This window comes from Danio aesculapii, chromosome 6, assembly GCF_903798145.1.
Source record: "Danio aesculapii chromosome 6, fDanAes4.1, whole genome shotgun sequence".
In the NCBI taxonomy this organism is placed as follows: Eukaryota; Metazoa; Chordata; class Actinopteri; order Cypriniformes; family Danionidae; genus Danio; species Danio aesculapii.
In genome coordinates this window covers 4083459-4109397 of record NC_079440.1, presented here as the reverse complement: position 1 = coordinate 4109397, position 25939 = coordinate 4083459, and the positions used below count along the sequence as shown (strand labels likewise).

General features: G+C 36.7%; 1 protein-coding gene across 1 annotated transcript in view; it reads right to left on the bottom strand.

Moving 5' to 3' along the window:
• The window catches only part of szt2 (SZT2 subunit of KICSTOR complex), a 168715-nt gene that overhangs the window by 132749 nt on the left and 10027 nt on the right, over positions 1-25939 (bottom strand). Inside the window, 19 exon segments of the mRNA XM_056459355.1 lie at positions 559-656; positions 1384-1584; positions 3429-3554; positions 4273-4387; positions 5004-5172; positions 6063-6151; positions 6247-6325; positions 7477-7577; positions 7579-7714; positions 10058-10263; positions 11039-11153; positions 12631-12783; positions 14551-14693; positions 17046-17175; positions 17286-17517; positions 19114-19284; positions 22188-22398; positions 23629-23735; positions 24786-24945. Of these exon segments, the coding sequence (XP_056315330.1) occupies positions 559-656; positions 1384-1584; positions 3429-3554; positions 4273-4387; positions 5004-5172; positions 6063-6151; positions 6247-6325; positions 7477-7577; positions 7579-7714; positions 10058-10263; positions 11039-11153; positions 12631-12783; positions 14551-14693; positions 17046-17175; positions 17286-17517; positions 19114-19284; positions 22188-22398; positions 23629-23735; positions 24786-24945 (2742 nt within the window).

Sequence of the window (25939 nt, the reverse complement as noted above, 5' to 3'; positions counted from 1 at the left end):
GAAATGAATGCTTTTATTCAGTAAGGACGCATTAAACTGATCAAACTCGACTGTCAAGACATTTATAAACTCAACACGGAATACAAAACTTATTAGCCCTCCTGAATTATTAGCCCCCTTGGAAGTTTTCTCCCCAATTTCTGTTTAACAGAAAGATTTCTAAACATATTAGTTTTAATAACTAATTTCTATAACTGATTTATTTGACAATACATAATATTTCACTCTATATTTTTCAAGATGATAGCATTAAGCTTAAAGTGACATTTAAAAGCTTAACTAGGTTTATTAGGTTAAGTTATGGTTATTAGGCAAGTCACTGTATAATGATGGTTTGTTCTGTAGACAATGGAAAAAATATTGTGTAAAGGGGCTAATATCTGACCTTAAAATGCTTTTAAAAAATGTAAAACTGCTTTCATTCTAGCTGAAATAAAACAAATAAGACTTTCTCCAGAAGAAAAAATATTAAAGCAAATACTGTGAAAAATTCCTCTGTTAAACATCATTTGGGATTAACTGTGACTTCAGCTGTAAATGTATAATGAGCTGATGAACCTGCAGTGTGCTGGAGGAGCCCGTCGCTTCTTTACTGCTTCCAATAGTGTGGAAAGAAAGAACCGTGTCCTGTCTCTCCGGAGGCTTCAAACTCTCTTCTAAACACACACACAGATAAACATAATGAGTACAGATCAGGGTCAGTGTCACTCCTTCTGTTATTAATCGCTAATGAATCAGTTAAAGGGTCATCTGGGATGTCTGACAGCTATTAGTGTGAAGTATTTCAATTAGAGAGTTTTAATCATCTATTTTATTTCTCATCCATTGACTGTGACGCTATCAGAACTATCAAACTGTAAAGTTAATCGAAAGTTAACCTTTATTAGCAACAAACTAGATAATGGCAATGCATTTACAAAAGAGATCTGTGGTATTCTGTTTTAAAAAGCACAATCCTTCGTAAAGTATGGTAGTTTATCTTTATCGATGAAGTATAGATTGTTTTGTTTCTGATAGTAGCTCTTCTGCTCACCATTGATAAATACTGTAATACTGGGAAATGTTTTTACAAGAAGGATTAAGGTGTAAAAAATGTTTTTATTCCTGTAATTCAAAGTTGAAAGTCCTCAGTCTATTTATATATATAAATATATATATATATATATATATATATATATATATATATATATATATATATATATATATATATATATATATATATATATATATATATATATATATATATATAATATATATATATATATATAAAAATAGCATTTCTCTAGGGAAACGTTCTATAGAAAGAAATACCGTTGTCACAATACTCAATAACATTATCGCATATTGCATATTTTTCCAGTATCGTGCAGCCCTAAAACACACCTTTAATGACAGGTAGTGAGAATGGAGCCACATGACCGTCTCTTTCCCGCTCGAGGATGTGATGCATGAACGTGATGTGATCTTCATGGGTCAGTGGGATCTCACGGTCGCTCAGCTCGTTCTGCAGAGACCCATGGAAGAGCGAGAGCAGGAGGTCATTGGGCAGAGACGAGGCGTTACGGGACGAGTCCGCTTGGCCTTCTGAAATCAACACACAAACACACTCAAATGAGGTCTGATGTTCACTGATTTATAGGAAAACAAAAATAGGATAATTTTACCAGTCACCTCGAGAGTTTAACAGCTGAGTTTTACTACTTTTGAATTCATTTAACCTCTGGGTCTGGTGGGAGCACTTTTAGCATAAACCATTGAATCGCATTAGACCATTAGCAATTTTTTTGACCCTCCTGTATATACATCATGTATGAAGACAGACAGAAAATGAAAAGTTGCTATTTTCTAGGTTGATATGACTAGAAACAATACTGGCATAATATAATTGCTCCTACTGCAGCAAAGTTGATGATTATACGCCAGAATGAGAGTATAGATCCTACATATATCAACCTAGAAAAAAGCAACTTTTCATCTTCCATCGGTCTTAGCACATGATGTAACTTTAGAAAAATCAAGCTTAAAATTGAAAGATAAACTTTTTTTTGACAAAATGCTAATGGTCTAATCTGTTTCAATGATTTATGCTAAGCTAAGCTAAAATAGTTCTTTTTAGACAGAGATCTGCTCAATGGATTTAAAAATGGTCAAACTAAGTGTTTTGATAATTTTCCTGTTTTTAATTACACTATTTGATAACGCCGAGAGAAAATCAAAAGTTGCTGTTTGGTTATTGATATGACTAGGAACTACACTCTCTTTCTGGCATAATAGTTAATTATTTTCAGGTACTGCGTAATATCACAGCAAAGTTCTTTGATTATTACACCAGATTGAGAGTATAGTTCCTAACTATATCAACCTAGAAAATAGCAACTTTTCAATTTCCATCGGTCTTAGTACACGATGCAACTTCAGAAAAATCAAGCTTTAAATAGAAAGATAAACTTTTTTTTTTTACCAAAATGCTAACGGTCTAATCTGATTCAATGATTAATGCTAAACTAGACTAAAATTGCTTTTTTTAGACAGAGATTCAAAAATGGTAAAACTCGAAGGTGCTGCGTAACATCACAGCAAAGTTCCTTGATTATTACGCCAGAATGAGAGTATATTTCTTAACCATATCCTAGCTATATCAACTTTTCATTTTCCATTAGTCTTAATACACAATGTAACTTAAAAACAAAAAAAATCAAGCTTTGAATGGGAAGATTATTGAAACCCTTAAAAAAAATTTTGACCAAAATGCTAACGGTCATTCTGAAGAGGTGGAAAAGTATTATGACATATTTAGAAGTTGCTTAACCCATGGTCACTGTAACTTGATGTACAAGCGTATCCCCCGTAAAGTAATTATGATGGCAATATCTTTTATTTATTTATTCTTTTTTTTTTTTTACTATTTTAATTATTTATTTCTAATTTCATTACTGTTTTTTTATTTTATTTTTTTTATGTATCACCTCATGTGTAAGGGGTTCAATTGTTGGGAAAGGGATGCTCTGTAAAAAAATATATTGAAAAAATCTTAAATAAAAAGTAAAAAAAAAAAATTGCTAACGGTCTAATCCGATTCAATGATTTATGCTTAGCTAAACTAAAATTGCTTTCTTCTTTTAGGCACAGATCTGCTGAATGGACTCAGAAACGGTAAAACTCTAAAACGTATTTATTTCCAAACAAATGTATTGCTCCTTTAATGCAGTGGTTCTCAATTTCGGTCTCAGGGGCTCCCCTGCCCTGCACATTTTGTATGTCTTCCTTACTTAACACACCTGATTCAGATCATCAGCTAGTTAACAGAGAGATCCATAAACTGACCCTTGCATGTCAAACAAAAAGAGACACATAAAATGTGCAGAGCGGGCGGCTCGAAGACCGAAACTGAAAACCATTGCCAAAATAAAAAAGCAATATAGTCGTACCTTGGCTAAGGGTGTAGAAGAAGAGCTCAATCTGCTGGCACTTGGGCAGGAGTTTCATCAGGTCGAACTGTAAAGGCACAGTGTGTATGCAGTCATCAGCAGCAGTGGAGGAGAAGAGCATCTCACCTGTAACAGAAGAAATGACAACACTGAGCATCCAGACTGTCTGTGTGTGTGTGTGTGCGTGTGTGTGTGTGTGTGTGTGTGTGTGTGTGTGTGTGTGTGTGTGTGTGTGTGTGTGTGTGCGTGTGTGTGTGTGTAATCTATTTTGAATTGACCTTGTGTGTTTGTATGTATGTGTAAAGGCTGATTTATACTTCTGCGTCAAGCGCACGCGTGGACGCATAGCCCCTCGCCGTGGCCGTCGCGGACCTCTCAAAAAATTTAACATGTACGCGTAGCGCAAGCTCTATGATTGGTTGGCTTGGTAACGCTGACGAGTGTGGGCAGAGGTGAGAGCCGCACGTGCGTGATGCAGCAGGTGTTTACAAGTGTGGAGTCCTGTGAAGGAGCTCCGGATGGAGACTGCTGTTTTGTGTTTGCCTTATGATTAAAGTTGTTGCATGTTGGCCGGTTCCCACCTCAAAATGAGCGAATTTGAGCCACTTGTACATTAAGGAAGCGTTCAGAAAAAACAAAACACCAGCAAAGGAACTCGGCACAGAGAAACATAGACACCTACTGCCAGCTAGCGTTTTGGAAGTGTATTGCAGAGCAACAGAAACAGCGTGCAGAAGTATAAATGCACGGCCACGTGCAAGGCTTACGCCGTAGGTCACGCGATTCACTTGAAGCAGAAGTATAAACCAGGCTTAAGGAGAGAAAAGACAGAGAAGACTTGTACCTGGAGCATCTTTGACGCTGTTTAGCGGACACACCTGCTCTTTATTCTGGCACAGCTGAATGAGGTATTCGAAGGTGATCATTGTCGTCATGCATGAGAGATCACGTGGAAAAACCTGGAATAGAGGAAAAAAAACCATCTCATTAAAATTTCTCAACAAAAAGTAATGACTGTTTCCATCTCTAAAACGAGCAGGGAAAAAACTAGACTAATAATTTCCCAAATGATGTTTAACAGATTCAGGAGTTTTTCACAGTATTTCCAATAATATTTTTTCTTCTGGAGAAAGTCTTATTTGTTTAGTTTCGGCTAGAATAAAAGCAGTTTTAATTTTAAGGTCAATATTATTAGCCCCCTTAAGCAATATTTGTTTTCGATAGTCTACAAAACAAACCACTGTAATACAAGAACTTGCCTAATAACCCTAACTTAACCTAATTAACCTAGTTAAGCCTTTAAATGTCACTTTAAGCTGTATAGAAGTGTCTTGAAAAACATCTAGTCAAATATTATTTACTGTCATCATGGCAAAGATATCAGTTATTAGAGATGAGTTATTAAAACTATTATGATTAGAAATGTGTTGAAGAAATCTTCTCTCCGTTAAACAGAAATTGGGGAATAAATTAAACAGGGGGGCTAATAATTCAGGAGGGCTAATAATTCTGTCTTCTACTGTATGTGTACATGCTGAATGAAGTGTATTTGTGTATTAAGTGTGTGCCACTCACAGCCTGAGGGATCTGTTGATACGTGAGGTTGTGGAAGTGTCTCTGCAGGTCCAGAGAGCTGCAAACGGATCCACTCTGAGGCTCAATCCAGCACTCGGTCACCAAACTCAGCTCTGTGTCCACATCTACAGCCTCTACTTCAGTGTCATTATCATCATCTGTGGAAAAACTGTTCAAAAAAAACTGTTCAAAAAAGTTCATTCATTCATTTTCTTTTCGGCTTAGTCCCTTTATTTATCCGGGGTCGCCACAGCGGAATGAACCGCCAATTTATCCAGCATATGTTTTACGCAGCGGATGCCCTTCCAGCCACAACCCATCTGTGGGAAACACCCACACACACTCACTTACACTCATACATTACGGACAATTTAGCCTTCCCAATTCACCTGACCGCATGTCCTTGGACTCATGGGGGAAACCGGAGCACCCGGAGGAAACCCACGCGAACACAGGGAGAACATGCAAACTCCACACAGAAATGCCAACTGACCCAGCCGAAGCTCGAGCCAGTGACCTTCTTGCTGTGAGGCGACAGCACTGCCTACTGCGCCACTGCGTCGCTAAAGCTAAGTTGTTCCAGTCTAAAAACGCTTCACAAGCATTACAAACATAATTTGTTAACATTAAATATGGCCATCGGGTTACAGAGGAACATTTATTTTTTTCTTCTGTCAATAAACGCTGTACTGCAGTGCATTTTGCATTTAAAATTGAGTTAAGTTCTGATCATATGAGCTAAGAATTTAATATATTTTAAAGACATAGTGAAGATGTACATGCATTTTCTGATAAAATGTCTATTAAATGTTATAAACAATTTCCAGAATTGCAGTTCAGAATTGCAGTTTTCTTTATGACCATATAACTATCAGCATCTGCTCTGAATTGCACATTTTTCTTCAGTTCAGGAATAAAACTTAGCAGCTTTTCCTCCACCAAGGCATTATATCATACTATGTGAATCATAAATTCCGATACTCGCACTATATAAAAATAAATAAAAAAAGAGGGAGAAAAAATGAGTTGTAGTTGGCACATGTGTGATTAAAGAGTTACCTGTCCTTGGTAGAAGTGGAATGAGGTGGAAATAAAATATACTGGACTATGCAGGTGTGTTTTTCACCATCCAAATCAGCTGGCAGACTCTACACACACAGTTTTGACAAAGTTAGAGATGCACGGGTAAAAAAAACAACACTAAATTGTAAATTCTACTAGCAAAAAGTGTTTATGCATTCACCTGCATTGGCAGTTCTGTCACCATGTTGACGATTCCCTCCCCGCTGGAGGCAAAGTGAAAGCCTTCAGACAGACGAATACTGTAAAAAAATGGCATCAAGAACAGAAGAAAACAGTAAACCAAAGTGATTTAACACAGGCCATTAGCTCATCAGTTTCAGGACATATTACATTGCAGGTCTTGAAGTCCAGTTAACATTTTGTGACCGTATCTGACATTTTGGACCTTCTTCTAAAAGTATAAAAGCTTGGACTTTTAAAACCTGTATGGAATAACTGGATTTACACTATACACAATTTAGGGGTGTGAACCTACACTGGTCTCACGGTTCAGTGCGATATCTCGGTGCATTGACGATGCTTTCCATACATAATTAGATTTTTTTCTTCACAACACAAGAATTTTTTTTATTAAAATCTATAAATATATTAATATTTATATATTATCTGTAATACAATTTTGTCCTTTATTACAAGCAGTCAGATATATGAACTGTACCTTTAATTTGACCTGCTCAAAGAAAGCACTCTTTTTGAAAGCATCAAACACATTCACATGATTTTATATTATTTACACACTGTTAAAACACATCGGAAGAAACAATAATAACAATAATAATAATAATAATAATAATAATAATAATAATAATAATAATAATAATAATAATAATAATAATAATAATAATAATAATAATAATAATAATAATTCATTTTCTTTTCATATTAATCCGGGGTCACCACAGCGGAATGAACCGCCAACTTATCCGGCACGTTTCATGCAGCGGATACCCTTCCAGCTGCAACCCATCTCTGGGAAACATCTATACACACTCATACACTATGGACAATTTAGTCTAACCAATTCACCTGTACCGCATGTCTTTGGACTGTGGGGAAACCGGAGCACCCGGAGGAAACCTACGCGATCGCAGGGAGAACATGCAAACTCCACATAGAAGCGCCAACTGACCCAGCCGAGACTCGAACCAGCAAACTTCTTGCTGTGAGGCGACAGCACTACCTACTGCGCCACATAATAATAATAATAGTAATAATAATAATAATAATAATAATAATAATAATAATAATATTAATAATAATAATAATAATAATAATAATAATAATAATAATAATAATAATGATGATACTAATTTAGACCTGGGTCATTTGAAACCATGCAATGTAAATGAGGCCTTAACAGCGGTGATTTGCTCTTCAGTTTTAGACTCACTCAGAGAGCATGGAGAGGATACGAGCAACCAGCATGAAGTGATACGGTGGTTCCCGAACCGTTCTGTAAGGCCCAACCCAGCGCTGGTGCAGGAAGTATCGATGAGAGCGACGCCACGGTGGAGGAAGCGGTTCTGCTGGCGGCCACACTGAGAGGGACACCCATGAGGGATGGCTGTGCAAATGGCTCCATGTTCAGGATAAAAGGGGTGCGGAAATCAGACGGAAGCTTCTCATATCTGTGACAGGAAATTCATAGAAGATTAGTGAGTGTTGTTATGGTTGATTAACGAAAACTATATTACAAAAATGGTTAATTAGAAACAATTTTATAAAATGGACCCTTTTCACAAGACTGTTATGACGCGGTAATGGTCATCAGCAACTGAAATCCTTGAAAGTTTTCAATATATTGATTTTTTTTTTTAAAACATGTGTATGTATTTATGTGTGTATTATATAATAGTTATAATATATATTATTATTAATATATTATATGCATCAAATTACAAAAACTAATTACTGCTTATGCAAGGTGTTTGTAATGCAGCATCTATGGGGGCAGGACAGTAAATTTGACGTTGTTTTCTCTTCTGGCTGCTGCTACCAGTCTCACACTCATTTTATTTTCTTTTTCTGAAAGTCCTGATAACACCATTGTGGACTTTTTCTTTTATTATTTCAGCAAATAAGATCGTAAAAACATTATTTGTTGTACTCTCCCATTCACTGCACTCTAAAGCCTAGTTCACACTACAGGATTTTAAACATCAGCAGATCGCTGTGCTGTTCACACTACATGACTTGATTTTGAGTCTTTTAATGGCTGTGGTGTTCACACTACACGTAAATGATCCACAAGCGGGGGGTGACACACTACAAGATCTGACAACAACTAGTTCCCCAACAGCTCAGTCCAGCTACCAAACCACAGCCAATGAAATGTTGAGGGAGGAGTCGTCAGAAAAAGCTGAACACTTGTGTGCTGATGACATCACTGACAGCGTTTCAAGCTTTCAAGAAAGCATTTAAAAACATCGTCAATCAGCTGATGCTTCAGCGGATCAATCAATCATCTGCAAGGTTCGAGTGGATTAATACACAGAGAGTTTTTAATTTTTGTAATTTAATAACTCTGAAATTAGTATGTTAACTACATATTTATAGGCTGTATTACCAAAAAAAAATCATATTTTTCAGGGTAATGGTGTCATCAAATATGATGACAGACATTCAGAGATTAATTTTAATATTTAATAATAGCTTTGAATGTAAATATGACGTGACAATATGGCTTTATCATATGAGAACAGTCAGAATGAGCAGTATGGTAATTCTAATAGTTACAGAATGCTAGTTTCACTGTTAATATAGCCTACTCTCGTGTCCGTGTTAATGCAGAATGAAGAGAGTGCATCGATGCCCATTCTGGCCAATCACAGACGCTTCTGTTGAGCTCCTGAGCACACAGGCATTCAGCTCAATATGCTCTCTCATTAGCTGCAGCTCGTCACTACATCTGACCGCACGTGGGTCAAGTCGGCAGACTGCTCTGGAATATTCAGCATGCTAGATATTAGGTTTCCGTCTGCGAGGTGTCGGCGATGCTTCAGCGAGCCTCATTGATGCGTTGTTCAGTAGTTCACACATAAAGACTGGCGAGCGCCATGCACCCGCAGATTTCTTCCCGATCACAGCCCGATCTGCCGGCGAGCTCGTTATCTTCCAAATCGGGCTCAAATCAGGCTTAAAATCCTGTAGTGTGAACTAGGTTTTAGTTTCCCACCTATGATGACTTCTGCTACTGAGAAACCCAGAATGTGAAAAGGGTCCATAAATTAAATATTACAAATAAATGATAAACTATTCATTATAAATGTTGTCTTTTTATTTTATTTTTTTACTTTTTATTTAAGTTTCTATTTTTTAGTTAATAAAAAAGTTTTTATTTAATATTTAATTTAATATTTTTTCAATATATTTTTTTACAGAACATCCCCTTCCCCAACAATTTAACCACTTACACATGAGGTGATACAAAAAAAAACATAAAAAAATAAAAATAATGAAATTATAATAAAAAAAATAAAATAATAATAACAAATAAAAAATTTAAATAGTAAAAAAATAAATAAATAAATAAAGAATAAATAAATAAATAATTACTTTACGGGGGATACACTTGTACATCAAGTTACATTGTGTTGCATTGTAGTTACATCAAATTACGGTGACAATAGGTTAAGCAACTTCTAAATATGTTGTAATACTTTTCCACCTCTTCAGAAAAATATCAGTCTTCATTTGTAGACATGCAGTCATTTTTTCCATTATATAGACCTGTTTAAGTCTAAATATTGTCTTTTTAAATACGCTGTAAAAAATTGTTTTCTTAAATAGAGTTTTTGTCTGGTTTCTTGTCCAAATATCTAAAAATTCTTAAAATTAAGAAGCATTTTCTAGATGAGCAAAACATATTGTCTTGTTTCAGAAATAATAAGTCAAAATTAAGTGAGTTTTTCTTTAAACCAAGCAAAATAATTTGCCAATGGGGTGAGCAAAATAACATGCACGTGACTGACCTGATGAGAAGTTTTTCCAGAGGTTTGTTGAGCACCACCACACACGGTCGGTCAGACAGTGCTGGTTTTGGAGCAGGCAAAGGTGGGGATTTAGAGGGTGATGAATGACCCAGAATCTTCCGTTTGGTCTTCGGCGTCGCCTCTTTATTCTGAACCCGATGAGGAAACCGCAGCCGGAGGATCTGCTCTCGAAGTTCATCCACAATCTACAAACAAGGAACACAAACACTCATTCTCTTATAAGAATTTAGAGCCACGCAATTTATCAAAATAATCAACTATCGCAAAAGTGAATATCGCGATATCAAATGGCTTTGCAATAAATTAGCCCTTTCCAAGCAGCATTTCAAGGAGCATCTCTGAAAACAAGCTCAGTGGACATGCTGGTTTTCTTGTCCAAAAATCTGTTATGATTTTAGTATGAATGTTAAAATACTGTTTCTAAATTTGACCAATCAGATGGGGCCTTTTTATCTGTAGCCCTGCCTCCCCAGTAGTTGCTGTTCTGCTATTGGCTGGAGTGGCCCCATGGACGAGAGAAGTAATAGCCACAGCCACAGAAGCAACAGCCAATCAGAGTCAGAATATCTGCTGAGGGATTCACTCATTCATAGTGTTTTAAAGACTAAATGTTTGCACCTCGGCACAGTTTTTTAGTCTGAATTAGAATTAATTAGATCTGAAAAATATCTTTTAGCCATTTATTTTAATATCATTACATAAATATTTGATTAAAAACATAGTTGATAAAAATAGCATTTTCTAGGGAATTGTTTTATCTTAGTTGTAATATCATTATCACAATACACAACAACAACAACATTGCATACCGTATATTTTCCCAGTATCATGCAGCCCCTGATACTGAATATTGCTTATTTGTCATGCTATCACAATACACAGTACCCTTCATTATTTCACAGCCCACAATGAAGCTCTGAAATACATTTGTATTATTAAATGTCAAAAACACAGCCTCACCTTGTTCCTGGTGTGAGCCAGAGTCCCTATGGGGAAGCCCAATCGCAGCACCATACAGGGAGTTTTAGAGATCAGACGCACCAGATAGAAGGAGACCGGCGGCAGCTCAGAGGCACTGTAGGGAAAACGCATGTTCAAGCACTGCTACACTTATCTGTGAATCTGGCAAACTACTTGTGCCCGTCACCTTCTTTATAGATAACTAAAACTAAAACCTGATCCCACCAAGACTGTACATACAGTTATGTGAAAAAAGTTAGGACACCCAATTAAATTTTCCATATGAGGACATTGTATTCCAACTTATCTTTGGAAGGTCTTAAAATTTGGAAAATAAAACCTCAGATGACCAACAAATTAGATTCTTTTTAAAAAATAGGCAGGTTTTATAATACAAATATAGGGACACTATATTTTTTTAATTATGTTGTGATACAGAAGACCATGCAAAGTATAAATAGAATAGAAAACCATGAACAGAATTGTGAGCATACACATATACATATATAACAAAACATATATTTTTATAACATTACATATATATAACATTACATAAGACAGTCAAATGATTTTTCTAAATGAATCAGCTGTTTAAATGAATCATTTGAATGAGTGATTCAGTGAATGATTCTGGAAGTCAGGGTCTACTGTAAGACAACCACCTACTAGGGGTTTTAGTGACATATATATTTCAGCAGGCCTAAACCATCACAATTTTGGTTTAATTTTCTTGTACACAAACCAATGTACACAAATACTGAGATAATAAATATATATATATATATATATATATATATATATATATATATATATATATATATATATATATATATATTAGGGTTGTCACAATACTAGAATTCGATACCAACTAATACTAAAATCTTAAAAATGTCCAATCCCCGCTAACATTTGAGCGCCCTTGAGCACGTTCTTAAACAGCACTAATTTGCCATTGTGTTCACATGCTCAACAGAAATGACTGAAATACTGAGTATCACACAGATACAGGGACACGGGAGTGTTTCAAAGTCACGTCGATCAGCTGGTTTGTCTATATGCTGACGTATGAGCGATCCGCTGCTGAATCGTGGTTTTAAAACGCTCCAGTGTCCCTGTATCTGTGGTTGCACTCAGTAAACAGCGGTGAGTTGAGTAAACTGATGACCTTCTTGGCCAATCACAGTCATTTCTGTTGAGCATGTGAACACAATGGCAAATCAGCGCTGTTTAAGAACACGCTCAAATATTAGCGGGAAATGGAAATTTCAGTACTGATCGGTACCAAATTCCAGTATCGTGACAACCCTAAAATATATATATTATCTCAGTATTTTTGAGAATTGGTTTGTATACAAAAAAATTTAACCAAAATTTTGCTGGTTTAGGCCTGCTGGTAAATATATGTCACTATAAAACTATATATATTTGTCAATGTTGCACACATCTTTGTTATTCAACAATCTTAATGATTTTTGAAACAATCTATTTATAGTTTTACTCCATGAAGTTAATGGGCTCTAAAACAAACAACCTGTTTTTCTGAAATGTAACTGAAAATAAATTATAATCATCCTCAAGCAGCATACACACACCTGTAGATGAGTTTAACATACGAATATCCCTCCACCAGGACGAAACTGCTCCAGTCTTTGAGCAGTGATGTGAGTGCAGAGTGAGAGATCCGGCACTGGACGGTACTGAATCGACCGTTACTGCCTGCATTGTGCACATGCTTCGGGACCGGCCTGAACAGAGAGGCAGAAAGCAGAAAAACAAGTCACAGTCAGCAGGATTCAATTAATACTGGCTTTTTACAATACATGAAGAAACAAGGCTGTGTTGCACTTCATTGTTTATGCCCTCCTTTCCTAATTTGTCTCAATCATGTGCATTCATAAAACACATCAGAATCAGAAAGAGCTTTATTGCCAGGTATGTTCACACATACTAGGAATTTGTTTTGGTGACAGAGCTTCTACAATCCAACAGAATTACAGAGATAGAAAAAAAAAACAGATAATAAATATATTTAAAATAAAAGTAAGTGGTGAATGCAAATATACAAATTGACAAGTGTATATACAGTAGGGTTGGGTCGATAGACGATGCTATCGTCCATCACCGATGGCCAATAGACATCACAATGCTGAGCCGGCATCGCAATCCTTCGCCCTGCCCGGTCACAGCAGCAACCCGCTTGCGAAAAACACACTCAGGTCCCGTTTACACTAATACGTCCTAGTTTTAAAATGGCATTTTAGAACGAAAATGATCCACGTCCACACTAGCATTTCTGAAAAGCCCTCCTTCCACACTATACCGCTGAAAACACACAACACGTAAACACACGCACGTACGCATGTATCTGAGGTCCAGGCAGTCAGCTTTGAGCAGTGCACGTCAGACAGTTTATCCAGGATGTACCACTGGATGGTGTTGTTAAACGTCTTGTCTCTATCTAACGACTCTTGGGTCTTTTGAATCTATCAGGTAACGTGTCACAGCATCAGTACACTGCTTCAATCTTTCGCTTTCACACTTGTACTTAGTCATTTTAGCGAAAACCTCAGATATTGTGGGTTGATTCCTGTTGGTTGTGCACCTTTTTACCAACCAAGTTTGTTCGCCATTATAACAACACAGATAACTCTGCCTTTTCAGATAATTCCTGTGGAAAAAGTGATTGACAGGTGGTAACTGTTCATTCAGAACTAATTCACCGCAGCCTACGATGATCATGCCATCGTCCATCGCAATTTCAAAAAGTTTCATATTAGACATCGTCCGATGCCAAATTGGCCGACATCGCCCAACCCTAATGTACATGTTTATTACTATATACAACGTTATATGTGCAGTTGTCCAAATTGGCATGTAAAGTATGTTGTTAAATAACTGTTTACGTGTATAAAAGTGTATAGCAAGTAGTGATGTTTGTTTCACAATTACATCATCAAGTGTTCATGAGATGGATTGCCTGAGGGAAGAAACCGTTTCTGTGTTGGGATGTTCTGGTGTTCAGTGATCTGTAGCGTCAACCAGAAAGTAAAAGTTCAGAGGCAGTGTGCTGGGTGTGAGGGGTCCAGTGCTCACTCTGGATAAATATAGTTCTTGGTATGTTTGCAAATGCGTTTTATATATAAACGCACATTACAGTACTTTTACTCAGATGTACATTAATTACATTACACTAGCGTATAATACAAAAAATCTGGCTTAATCTGGAACATCCTAAAACCCCTGACTTTTAGAAGATGATTTATTATTTACCTTGTTGTCCTTCACGTATGTGTTTTATGCCTCATTCTAGAGGCCTAATAGGACAAAATGCAGTGAAATTTCGAAGATTTTTGATGTGCGATCAAAAACCGAAACCAAAATCCTTTGTAATCATTTTTTCATTTTAATACTAATTTATAATAATAGTAAAGTTTGTAAGGTGTTTGTCTTTTCATGGTAACTCAAGTTAATTTTCCCAAAATACACCACCAATCCAGGCTGTGTTCACTCACATGTCATGCTCCAGAATGATGGCGATGCGGTGCATGTGCAGCCAGCGCTGCCAGAAGTTGGCATCCATGGACAGGACAGGCTTCCAGTAGGAGGCAAACTGTGATTGGCTGGAGTCTTTGGAGCCACTGTGCTGGGAGAGGACCTGAGGGAAAGCAGAATCATATCAATATCACTGTACAGGGTGAGCCATTTGTATGGATACACCTTAATAAAATGGGAATGGTTGGTGATATTAACGTCCTGTTTGTGGCACCTTAGTATATGTGAGGGGGCAAACTTTTCAAGATGGGTGGTGACCATGGTGGCCATTTTAAAGTCGGCCATCTTGGATCCAACTTTTGTTTTTTTCAATAAGAAGGGGGTCATTTGACACATCAAACTTATTGGGAATTTCACAAGAAAAACAATCGTGTGCTTGTCTTTAACATAACTTTATTCTTTCATGAGTTGTTTACAAGTTTCTGACCATATAAAATGTGTTCAATGTGCTGTCCATTGTGTTGGATTGTCAATGCAACCCACTTCTCCCACTCTTCACACACTGATAGCAACACTGCAGGAGAAATGCCAGCACAGGCTTCCAGTATTCGTAGTTTCAGGTGCTGCACATCTTGTATCTTCACCACTTCACCACTTCTTCATCATGTATTATTCATCTTGTATTATTTTAACATTATTACATTATTACAGTACCACAGGATCCTTCAGAAATTACTCTAATATAATAATTTGAGCTCAAGAAACACTTCTGATTAAAAATAAATTGCAATGCATTATTTTCCAGAACACTTTTTTTTTATCTGAAAGCTTATTTATGGTTCTTTTTTGTTTTATTATTGTGGTGTGACTTTTGGCTTCGTAAGGCAGGGCTCACACTGTGCAATTTTTATAATCCTGAACAATTGTAGCATGTCAGACACCATGAACATGGCTCCCATGTCAAACTGTAAGATCTCAGCTGTCATAATGTCAGACTGAACGACAATGAAGACGCACCAAACTCAGAAGAAAACTCCCCCGGAGTTTGACGTCATCTACCCGTGACACTTTCACTATCCCGCGTTCTGAAATGATTCCTCACAGTAAACGTAAACAATCTGTAGCGGTCATTTTGCACACAGAGTGTCTCAATAATAAAACCAGTTTTGACATCTCCCCACGGTGATTTGAATTTTAGCACAGATTGCATCATCAGATTCGGCGCTCCAATTGGTTCTTGGATTGACGCTCATCACAGCTGTTGTCACACTGCAGGAAAGTGTCTGAAATCTTCTGACACTGCCAGAACAGAAAATCTGATCACAACGGGCATTAAGCGGCTGTCTGTGAACATGTCAAACCAACGATCAAAGATGACAGATTATAGCCGAGGATTTCAGGAATCTTTTAGGATTTGTCAAATTTGTCGCAGATGACAAAATCGTTGGTGAAATCTCTCAGTGTGAGCAGGGCTTTACTGGGATTTTATGCAAGCTTGTAATTCTCTCCATTTTTATTTGTTATTGTATATCTTGTAGTGCTTTGAGTTTAAGAAAAGCGCATCATAAACAAAAATGTTTATTATTATTATTATTATTATTATTATTATTATTATTATTATTAAGATAACAGCATTTATTTCAAATATAAATCTTTTTTTTTACATTAAAAGCTTCCTTACTGTTGCTTTTGATCACTGAAATGCAAACATGCTAAACAATATTGACTACGCAAATTCCACCGATTTACGCTGCATTCATGGGGATGTTAAAAACTATCCAAAGGCCGAAGTGCTTGTGAATATTCAAAATGAAATGTATCTTTTGAATGTGGCCGCTGTCACTAATTTGGCAGCACTAAGCACTGAAGCGCCAACCGTACCAATTGGTTGTTTTTTTTAGGGTACAGCCAGCGTTGTAAAGGAGTGATTTTTGGCATTAAACCTCTGTTGTTTATTTATGTTTGGATGCCAGATCTTATAAGTAACTGTGTGCTTTATATTTATGAAAGCCACATTAAAATGTTTAATGCGGTAATGTAGACATTTACCTAAAATTACCCGTTTATGGTATGCTCTAAAAAAGGGGGCGGAGTCTAGCCTTTAACAGGAGATGGTAGACTCAGAAACGGGGTCAGTTTACCTGGCTAGCGAGCGTGTTGTGGCAGAACCGTAAGCAACCCATCCCCCCCCTCCCCCTGTTATCTAGTGTCTGTGTGACGTAGATAAGTTTCTCTCCAATATATTGTAGATATATTGTTTTGTGTTGTATATATATATATTTTGTTTTATTTATTTGAGTTGTTACTTTGTTTTTTTTTGTTGTACATACCTTTTTGGGAAATAGGTCACTGTACATTTATCTTCACTGGACTGTGTTACGTTATCCTTGTAATTAAACCATCCTTTTTTACACTTCCGGGACGAGGCCATCAATTTTTGAGAACTTGTGGGTCACGGGCCATCGCAAATAAAAACCTGTAGTTTCCTTCAGGAAAAACATTCGTGAACACTCACCGGTGTGGTGGATCCAGGTGGGATGTAAAATAGAGGAATCCCGTTTTTCGTGCTTTCAGGGATGGTGTAATGCTCTGATATGGAATTAAAGGACTGCAGATGAACCAACATCTGATCGGTCTGATTTATACTGTTGAGGACAAAAACAAGAAATAGCGTTTTTTCATGACTGTCAACTAAACCAGACAACAAAGCACGGGTAATCTTCAAAATATCCTGCAGCCGGTGTTTGTATCTGACCTCTGCAGAGTGTTCCAGAAGCGGCGGATCACAGACGTCCGGTAGGGGCTGGTGATTGGTTTCCTCATGGTGCAGCTGATGTCGTGCAGAATGTCGTAGCTGCCCTCCATTGTTACCTCCACCCATGTTGTGCGTTTGGTTGGCTCGAGGGGCCACGACGCCATAGCAAGGTATTCAATGCGCATATTATGCTTCCAGAGGAGAACTAGCTTCACCTCCAGCTGACTTCCTCCTGATCAACAAAAAAAGATGATTTTCAGGCATTTGATAAATTTGATAATCTGTATTTAAATATAACAACAAATTTAGGGCGTATTAGGGCCCGGTTGGTAGAGGTGTGCAGAGCGCAGTTCATTTGGGCTCAGGCGAAACTGAAAGCGAGACGTGACTTTTAAGGGACTGTTTGATATGGATTTATTGATCATTCTACCCCTCACTGCACGACAGCTGCGCCTTCAGCAATCCTCCTAATTCCTGCAGCACGAGGACTTTATAATTGTTTATGACCGTGGCTGATCTGTTCGGCGAAATATTTGACTGCGTGTTACTGCATATCAAACGACTCAAACGATATAACTAAAGAAATCTCCACTGTGCTGAGCGAGAGCGCCTCTTAAACTGAACAGCGCATCAACGATGACGTAAACATGCTCAGGCCTGAATGCAATGTGAGTGCGGGCCGTCTGGGGAGATGGGAGGAGGGACAAGCGTGCTTCGGCCCGGTTCAAGGCAAATGTACATAGTGTGAGTACGCCCCTAAAGAGTCACTCATATGAAGGATGATGATAATGATAACTGTATTTGTGTCCACATCAGCAAATGATAATTTCTTTATTTTTAGTTTGTGCTTTTCTTTTTGCCTTCATTTCTAGCACATCTGACCAGTGAATCCAGCTCATGTAATCAATCTAATCACACAGGGAATTTAGCAATCGCAGTCAGTGTCGTTAAATAAAAAAACACATTTTTTTCCCCAAGTTTACAAGATGGAACACAAAGAAGATGAAACTAGCACTGGATACGTGAGGTACTTTTATTTATATACTTTAACTTGCTAGCCTGTGTTGCAAAATCTTATCTTTATCTTATCTTATACCATCTAATTTTTTAGCAACTTCTCCCATTCATTTTCCTTTGGCTTTTCTTCACCTTTGTCAGGGGATGTCACAGCAGAATGAACCATCAACTATTTCAGCATACGCAGCGGATTCCCTTCTAACCGCAACCCAGTACAGGGAAACACCCATACTCATACATTACGGCCTATTTTTGTTTACCCAATTCACTTATACTGCATGTGTTTGGACTGTGGGGGGAACCCACATCAACACGGGGAGAACATGCAAACTCCACACAGAAATGCCAACTGACCCAGCCGGGACTCAAACCAGCGACCTTTTTGCTGTGAGGCAACAGTGCTAACCACTGAGCCACCTCACTCTCCCCCATGATAGAAGGAATTGCTTGCTTTAGCCATTGGCAAATTATTTTGCTTGTTTTAGGAAAAAAACTCACTTAATTTTGGGATATTATTTCTAAAAACAAGATGATATTCTTTGCTTGACTAGAAAATGCTTCTTGATTTAAGAATCTTTAGATATTTGGACTAGAAACAAGACGAAAATCTACGAAAAGCCTTTTTTGCAGTGTATAACCATGGCTTGTTGAGGCTAATTGCTTCCTTTCTTAGCTGCGTTCTGTTACCGTATGTTTATATTAATTTTAATTAATAAGTAGCACCATGTTCATGCAAAACACCATAATTGGTCCACACATGACAATAAAGCTTGACTTGAACTCAATAGCAAACAATGTGACGTAAATATACCTTTGGTGATGTTGAGCTCTCGTATGCTGTATCCCTCTCTCAGTCTGATGGACAGAACGCTGATCAAATCTGCATGCACTTCCTTCTCTGTGTGTTTCTTCCTGCGCATCACTAAGGCGGGGTTTCCACTGGCCGACACCAGGTGTTCATTAAAGAGCTTGTGCTGAGAGACTGCAAACACATGCATGACACCGATTAGTGTTTTTCACTTCTCATTTAGCTATGCCATAGTGCAGGGCTGTTGCTAGAAGGGATACAGCTGCAGTCGGAAGTTAACAAGAATGATTTATATTATTAATTAAATTACCTAATGATTGTATTTTATTAAATAGAGTAGTTATAATGGGAATTATTTATGTTATTGATTAAATTACCTATTGATTGTATTTTATTAAAGTCTACCCCTACCCCAACCTTAAACCTAACCCTCACAGTAATTTAAAAACAGCAATTATAATTATTCAATATTAATATTAATAATATTATTTATTAATGTAACAAATGGGTTATTTTTTGGTTTTTCTCCTGTTGCGCTCAACAAACAACCAAACGAACAGAGAAGGGTCTCATGACCTTAAGGATAACTTTAAACCTTTCTCCAAATATCAGGAGGTAAAATATTGACCCTCGAGCATGACCAAATGACCAGAGAAGGGTCAACCTTAAGATTAACTTTCCCCAAATTTCAGGAGGTAGAATACTGACTTTAGATAATCATGCTGACACTACAATCCTCAAATTTGTGCTTTGCAATCAGAAATAACGTGCACCTAGCTGAAAGAGAAGGTGGGCCTGATCAACTCACACTTCACTCTTACCTAATAGGCCGACCTTTAGCCAGCACCCAAATTTTGACTATAAAGATGAGGGTTTGGACATTGGAAGCTCAGCCATGGGATAAGTGCACATCGCCCGGCATTCTCGGACATACGTGTTGGTTTTCCAGTGTGACTGCAACGGGCTCCCCAGTCTTTGAAGAGGAAAATGATTGCACGTCTCTGAGGTTGTATATACTTATAACAAATTGCTTTGGGTTTCATTATCTGTCTTTTATTTATATAATATCTTTATTTCGCTTTATAAGCCTTTAATGCAATTTTGTCGTATTTTGATTAATGATGTTCATGAGTATGATTCATGATTATTGAATATTATTGTGATAATTGATATCAGCTGTGTGAACCAGCAATAAACAGTTGTATTGCTTGATTAGTATGGTCTATAGACCGTTATTGGTGCCTTCTCTTGTCGATTAGCACCACACTTGTCTCACTTACATATACATAAACAATACTAAAACCTTTTTGGTATGCTGAAACATTTTACATGCTAAAATTTGGGCATACTAAAACAATTAAATTACCAAATAATTTGTATTTTATTAACGTTGACCCCTACCCCTCACTGTAATGTAAAAAAGTAATTATAAAGAGAATTATTTATATTATATATGAAATTATTGAATAATAGACCCTTTTCACATGATGTCACATGGTGTCCGGTTTTACTCCACACAGTGTATCGTTACCTCCGCCTACACAGAAATCCCAATAGAGAACTCACCCAGAAACTGTAACTGTTTTCTGTTGTCTGCATTCAAGGTGAGACATCTGACATCTAAAATAATGTATAGATCATCCGGATTTCCACTTGAACCAAGAAAATAGGACTTTAAACGGAGTCTATTGCTTTGTGTTGCTATCTTTACTGCAGATGAAGTTGGTATGGACTTGTCAGCATTTGTCAAATAAAGATTTCAGATGTTTACACGGGTGCTGAACATTTTTTTTGGTCAAATTTATTTATTTATTTATTTTTTTTGTGTCCTGAAGAATAAATCTAATGGTGTTTTACTGTGGTTGTTTACAGTGGACAGCTGATTCACAAATACATTCATATAATTCACATTCTACTGCTCAGTTCTCTGATATCTCTTTCTATATAGGTATTTCATTTATGAACATAAAACATTTATATCTATTTAATATATTAAATAGCCTATAGCCTAGTGGTATTGTTCGCCGACATATGGCATCGACGTGCTCACGGCGCCCCGAGTTCGATTCCCGGCTCGAGGTCCTTTGCCGATCCTTCCCCTCTCTCTGCTACCAATGCTTTCCTGTCTGAAATCTCTACTGTCCTATCATAATAAAGGTGAAAAAAACCCTAAAAATAATAATTACTAAAATAAAAATAAAAAATTAAAAACACCAAGAAGACCGCATTTTAATTCAGTATTATTATTGTATTATGAAATTATTTCTAACATTGTTAATTAAAAGGTAGTACAGATATCAAATTAAACCCACCCAGCAGGTGGCGGCAGGACACTGTCTTCATTCATTTAAATGGAGAAACTGAATAAAACTTTGATAGATCAGTAAATAATAATTGATAAAACTGATTACATTTATAGATGACATACCACGTATATGTGAAGATTTAATAAAGAACTGTACTCATGCTGGAACATTTACATATAACAGATCATATAAATTTATATTCAGAGCAGCATCAAAGCAAAAATAAATCCATTATAGGTCAAATAAAATTAACCTAAATTAAATAAACTTAATTAATAATTGAAAGGTTGCAAACACATACTTTCCTTGAGAAACAATAGCTTATTCCTATTCTTAATAACTTACTCAATTTCAAACCCAGAAAGCAGCTCAGTACTGAAAGAGAAACATTTGGACACATGCCCAGCACTTTAATAGTCTTAAATAATATCATGCAATGTTAATATTTTCTGTTTTAAGTTTTCTAGAGAAGTTTCCCATTCATTCAAAGGTAAACCGGAACTAAAAATACACTGCGATGCCGATAGGGGGAAGTGAAGTGACGTCATTGTGAAAAGGGTATATTGTGTTTAATAATGTCTACACCTTACCCCAAACCTACCCCTCACAGTAATATAAAAATGTTATTTATTGTTGTACAGTGTGGTGAAAATTCTTCTATATTAATGCGAGACTTTACCAAACACTGTGTATGATGAACAGAGGAGATTTCAGCTCCTGAGAAGAAAAAGGGTGTTGTTAGTGAACAGATGGGAAGTGATCTGATCTTACAGCAGTAGTACTCTGGGTTCATGGACTCTCCGGTTTTTAGGAAGGAGTATGTGAGGAAGGCGCGATGGTAAGCGTTCATCTCGTCGCCTGTACAGTGTGACTCTGGACACATGGACAGATACGAGCCGAAGGTCGCCATGGAGATGAACTTCATCAGCTCCACGTTGGGGATGTAGCCAAAACTGCAGTCATAAGAGTAGGCACCACCGACCTGAAACAAACACATTCATAAACAAGACAGTGTTATGATTAGGGGTGCATGATGTTAACCAAAATAATACAGTTGAAGTTAGAATTATTCGTCCCACTGTAAATTATTATATATTTTTTCTAATATTTCCCAAATTATGTTTAACAGAGCAAGGAAATTTTCACAGTATTTCCTATAATATTTTTTATTCTGAAGAAAGTCTTGTTTGTTTTATTTCGGCTAGAATAAAAGCATTTTGCCTTTATTAAGTGGATAAGACAGTATTTCAGACAAGAAGTGAAGTGGAAGAGAGAGAGGGGGTAGGGACGGGAAATGTCCTCGAGCCGGGATTTGAACTCGGGACGCCCTGAAGTGCTACTGCACCATATGCCAGTGCGCTAACCATTAGGCTATTGCGCCGATGAATTAAAGCAGTTTTAAATATTTTAAAACCATTTTAAGGCCAATATTATCAGCCCCCTATAAGTAATATTAGTTTTGGATTGTTTAACCTAGCTAAGCTTTTAAATGTCACTTTAAGTCAAATATTATGTACAGGCATCATGGCAAAGAAAGAAAGAAATCTTCTTTCTGTTGAACTGAAATTGGGGAAATAAATATAAAGGGGGGGGTGGGGCTAATAATTTAGGAGGGCTAATATTCTGACTTCTGTTGTATATCCTAATATTTTTGGGGGGTCTTAAAATTTACTTTGTGTTAAAGCTTTTACGTGGTGATTTGCCTTGTTTAGGCCTGACATAAATTAATTAATTAATTTTTAATCTATCTTTATTTGTATAGCGCTTTTACAATGTAGATTGTGTCAAAGCAGCTTAACATAAAAGATTATAGTAAATTGAAACTGTGTCAGTTTCAGAGTTTAAGTTCGGTTTAGTTCAGTTCAGTGTGGTTTCATTTTCACAGCTGAAAGTCCAAACACAGACGAGCAAATCCATCGATGTGCAGCTCCACAAGTCCCGAACCATGCAATCCAGTGGTGACAGCGGCGAGGAACAAACTTCACCATTAAACAATATAACAACAAAACTTCCAGTAGGTTCAACGGGGGATAGTTCAGTAAGTCTTAAAAGGATAGTTCACCCAAAAAAATAAAAAAATAAAAACTGTCATCCTTTCCTCACCCTTCACTTGTTAGAAACCTTTATGAGTTTCATTCTTCTGTTCAATACAAAAGAAGATCTTTTGAAAAAAGTTGGAAACCTGTAAGGTTTGAGCAGGTCTGAGCAGTACCTGAACAAATGAACAGGCGATGGTTCCACTTCTCAGCTGATTCAGTAGAGTTTCACACACAGCTACATCAGGAACGCTCGTCACTCCATCTGTGATGATTATTATACCTGGAGGACAACACGACAACTAAATGCACATGATTCATGCACCTATTATACTGGCCACTAACACAATGCATTATTATGCTATTCTACTGACTGGCCTGTAATGCATCCAATCACATTCACAGTTCTTACATACCATTAAACTAACGAGTAAATGGAAAATACAGTTAAAGACATACTCATTAGCCCTTCTATGAAATTATTATTATTTGTTTCTCTAGTGATGTTTATCAGAGAGAAGATTTTTTTATACATTTATTGTTTGGTAACACTTTAGTTTAGGTCACAATTAATGCTATTTACTACTGGCTTATTACCTGCCTATTAATAAGATATTATTGGTAGTTATAGAGTATGATCTAATTCTGCATTCATATTCCTACCCTAAACCTTAACCCAACTTCTACCTTACTATTAATAAACAGCTAATTAGCAGTTTAATAAGCTGTGTTAGCTAATGGTTTAATACCATTAATGACCTAAACTAAAGTGTTACCAATAGTTTTAATAACTATTTCCTAATAACTAATTTCTTTTGTATTTGCCATGATGACAGTACATAATATTTTACTAGTTATTTTTGCAAAATACTAGTATTTAGCTTAAAGTGCAATTTGAAGGCATTTTAATTAGGTTAATTAGGCATGTCATTGGACAAAAGTGTTTTTTTTTTATAGACGACTGAAAAAAAAAAAAAATTATATATATATATATATATATATATATATATATATATATATATATATATATATATATATATATATATATATATATATATAAATATATAAATCTTAATAATATTGACCACGGCCGTTTTTAAATGTTTTAAAATATTTCAATCAAAAATAAATACGACTTTCACCAGAAGAAAAACATAACAGGATACACTCTGAAAAATGTCCTTGCTACATTAAACAACCCTTAGGAAATATATAAATAAATAAAAGTTTCACAGGAGGGCTAATAATTGTGTCTTCAGCTATATATGATTTGTATATGTGATGCTCGTGGGTTTCAGTAGACATAAGGACACAGATGTTCAGAGACACTGACCTGCACCAGAGTTTGGAGGCAAAAGTTGCAGTGCTAGAATCCCCTGCCTCACCATACTGACCAGCCCGACGTCTGCTGTCACCATTGAAACCCCTGGCTTTCTCTGAGACACTTCCTCCACAGCATCATTAGAGAAACACTGATAGACAGAACCATTGAACTGAAAAACAAACACGCATTAAGAGAGTAATTTTTAGACTAATAACTAATTTTTAGACAAAGTAAGGAGGATGAGAGCTAAAACGCACCGCAAGGTAATAAAACGCATGCAAAAAGAAAACTGCTAACAAATAGAGGAAACACCCTTATCAATTTGACAACACATGCAGATTCTCTGATCATTGTTAGTTTTTGCTCTCTCAGTGCGTTAACTAATGTTATTATAAGGCTATCTGTAATACTTGATCTTGATTGGTCATTCGTGACATTCGAAGGTATGTTTTTCCAAGATAACTATCGATAAATAACACAGGCTCATTCGGGAACTTCAAATCACCTTGATTGTCAGTGAATTCTTTCAAATCCATATACTTGCATTCACATTCATATGTATCTGCTTGTCTGTCACACTGCGGTTTATAACTGTTTGGCATCTTGTGTCTGAATAATCCTCAGGTTAGTGTATACTCCATCACCTGTTTTAGTTTCTGTCAGCTTTGTGTTTTGGACTGTTTGGCGCCATCTCGTGTCTGAATAATGAGCAGGTTAGTGTAAACTCCATCAGCTGTTTTAGTTTCTGTCAGCTTTGCGTTTTGGACTGTTTGGCGCCATCTTGTGTCTGAATAATGTGCAGGTTAGTGTATACTCCATCACCTGTTTTAGTTTCTGTCAGCTTTGTGTTTTGGACTGTTTGGCGCCATCTCGTGTCTGAATAATGAGCAGGTTAGTGTAAACTCCATCAGCTGTTTTAGTTTCTGTCAGCTTTGTGTTTTGGACTGTTTGGCGCCATCTCGTGTCTGAATAATGTGCAGGTTAGTGTATACTCCATCAGCTGTTTTAGTTTCTGTCAGCTTTGCGTTTTGGACTGTTTGGCGCCATCTCGTGTCTGAATAATGTGCAGGTTAGTGTATAGTCCATCAGCTGTTTTAGTTTCTGTCAGCTTTGCGTTTTTGACTGTTTGGCGCCATCTTGTGACTGAATAATGTGCAGGTTAG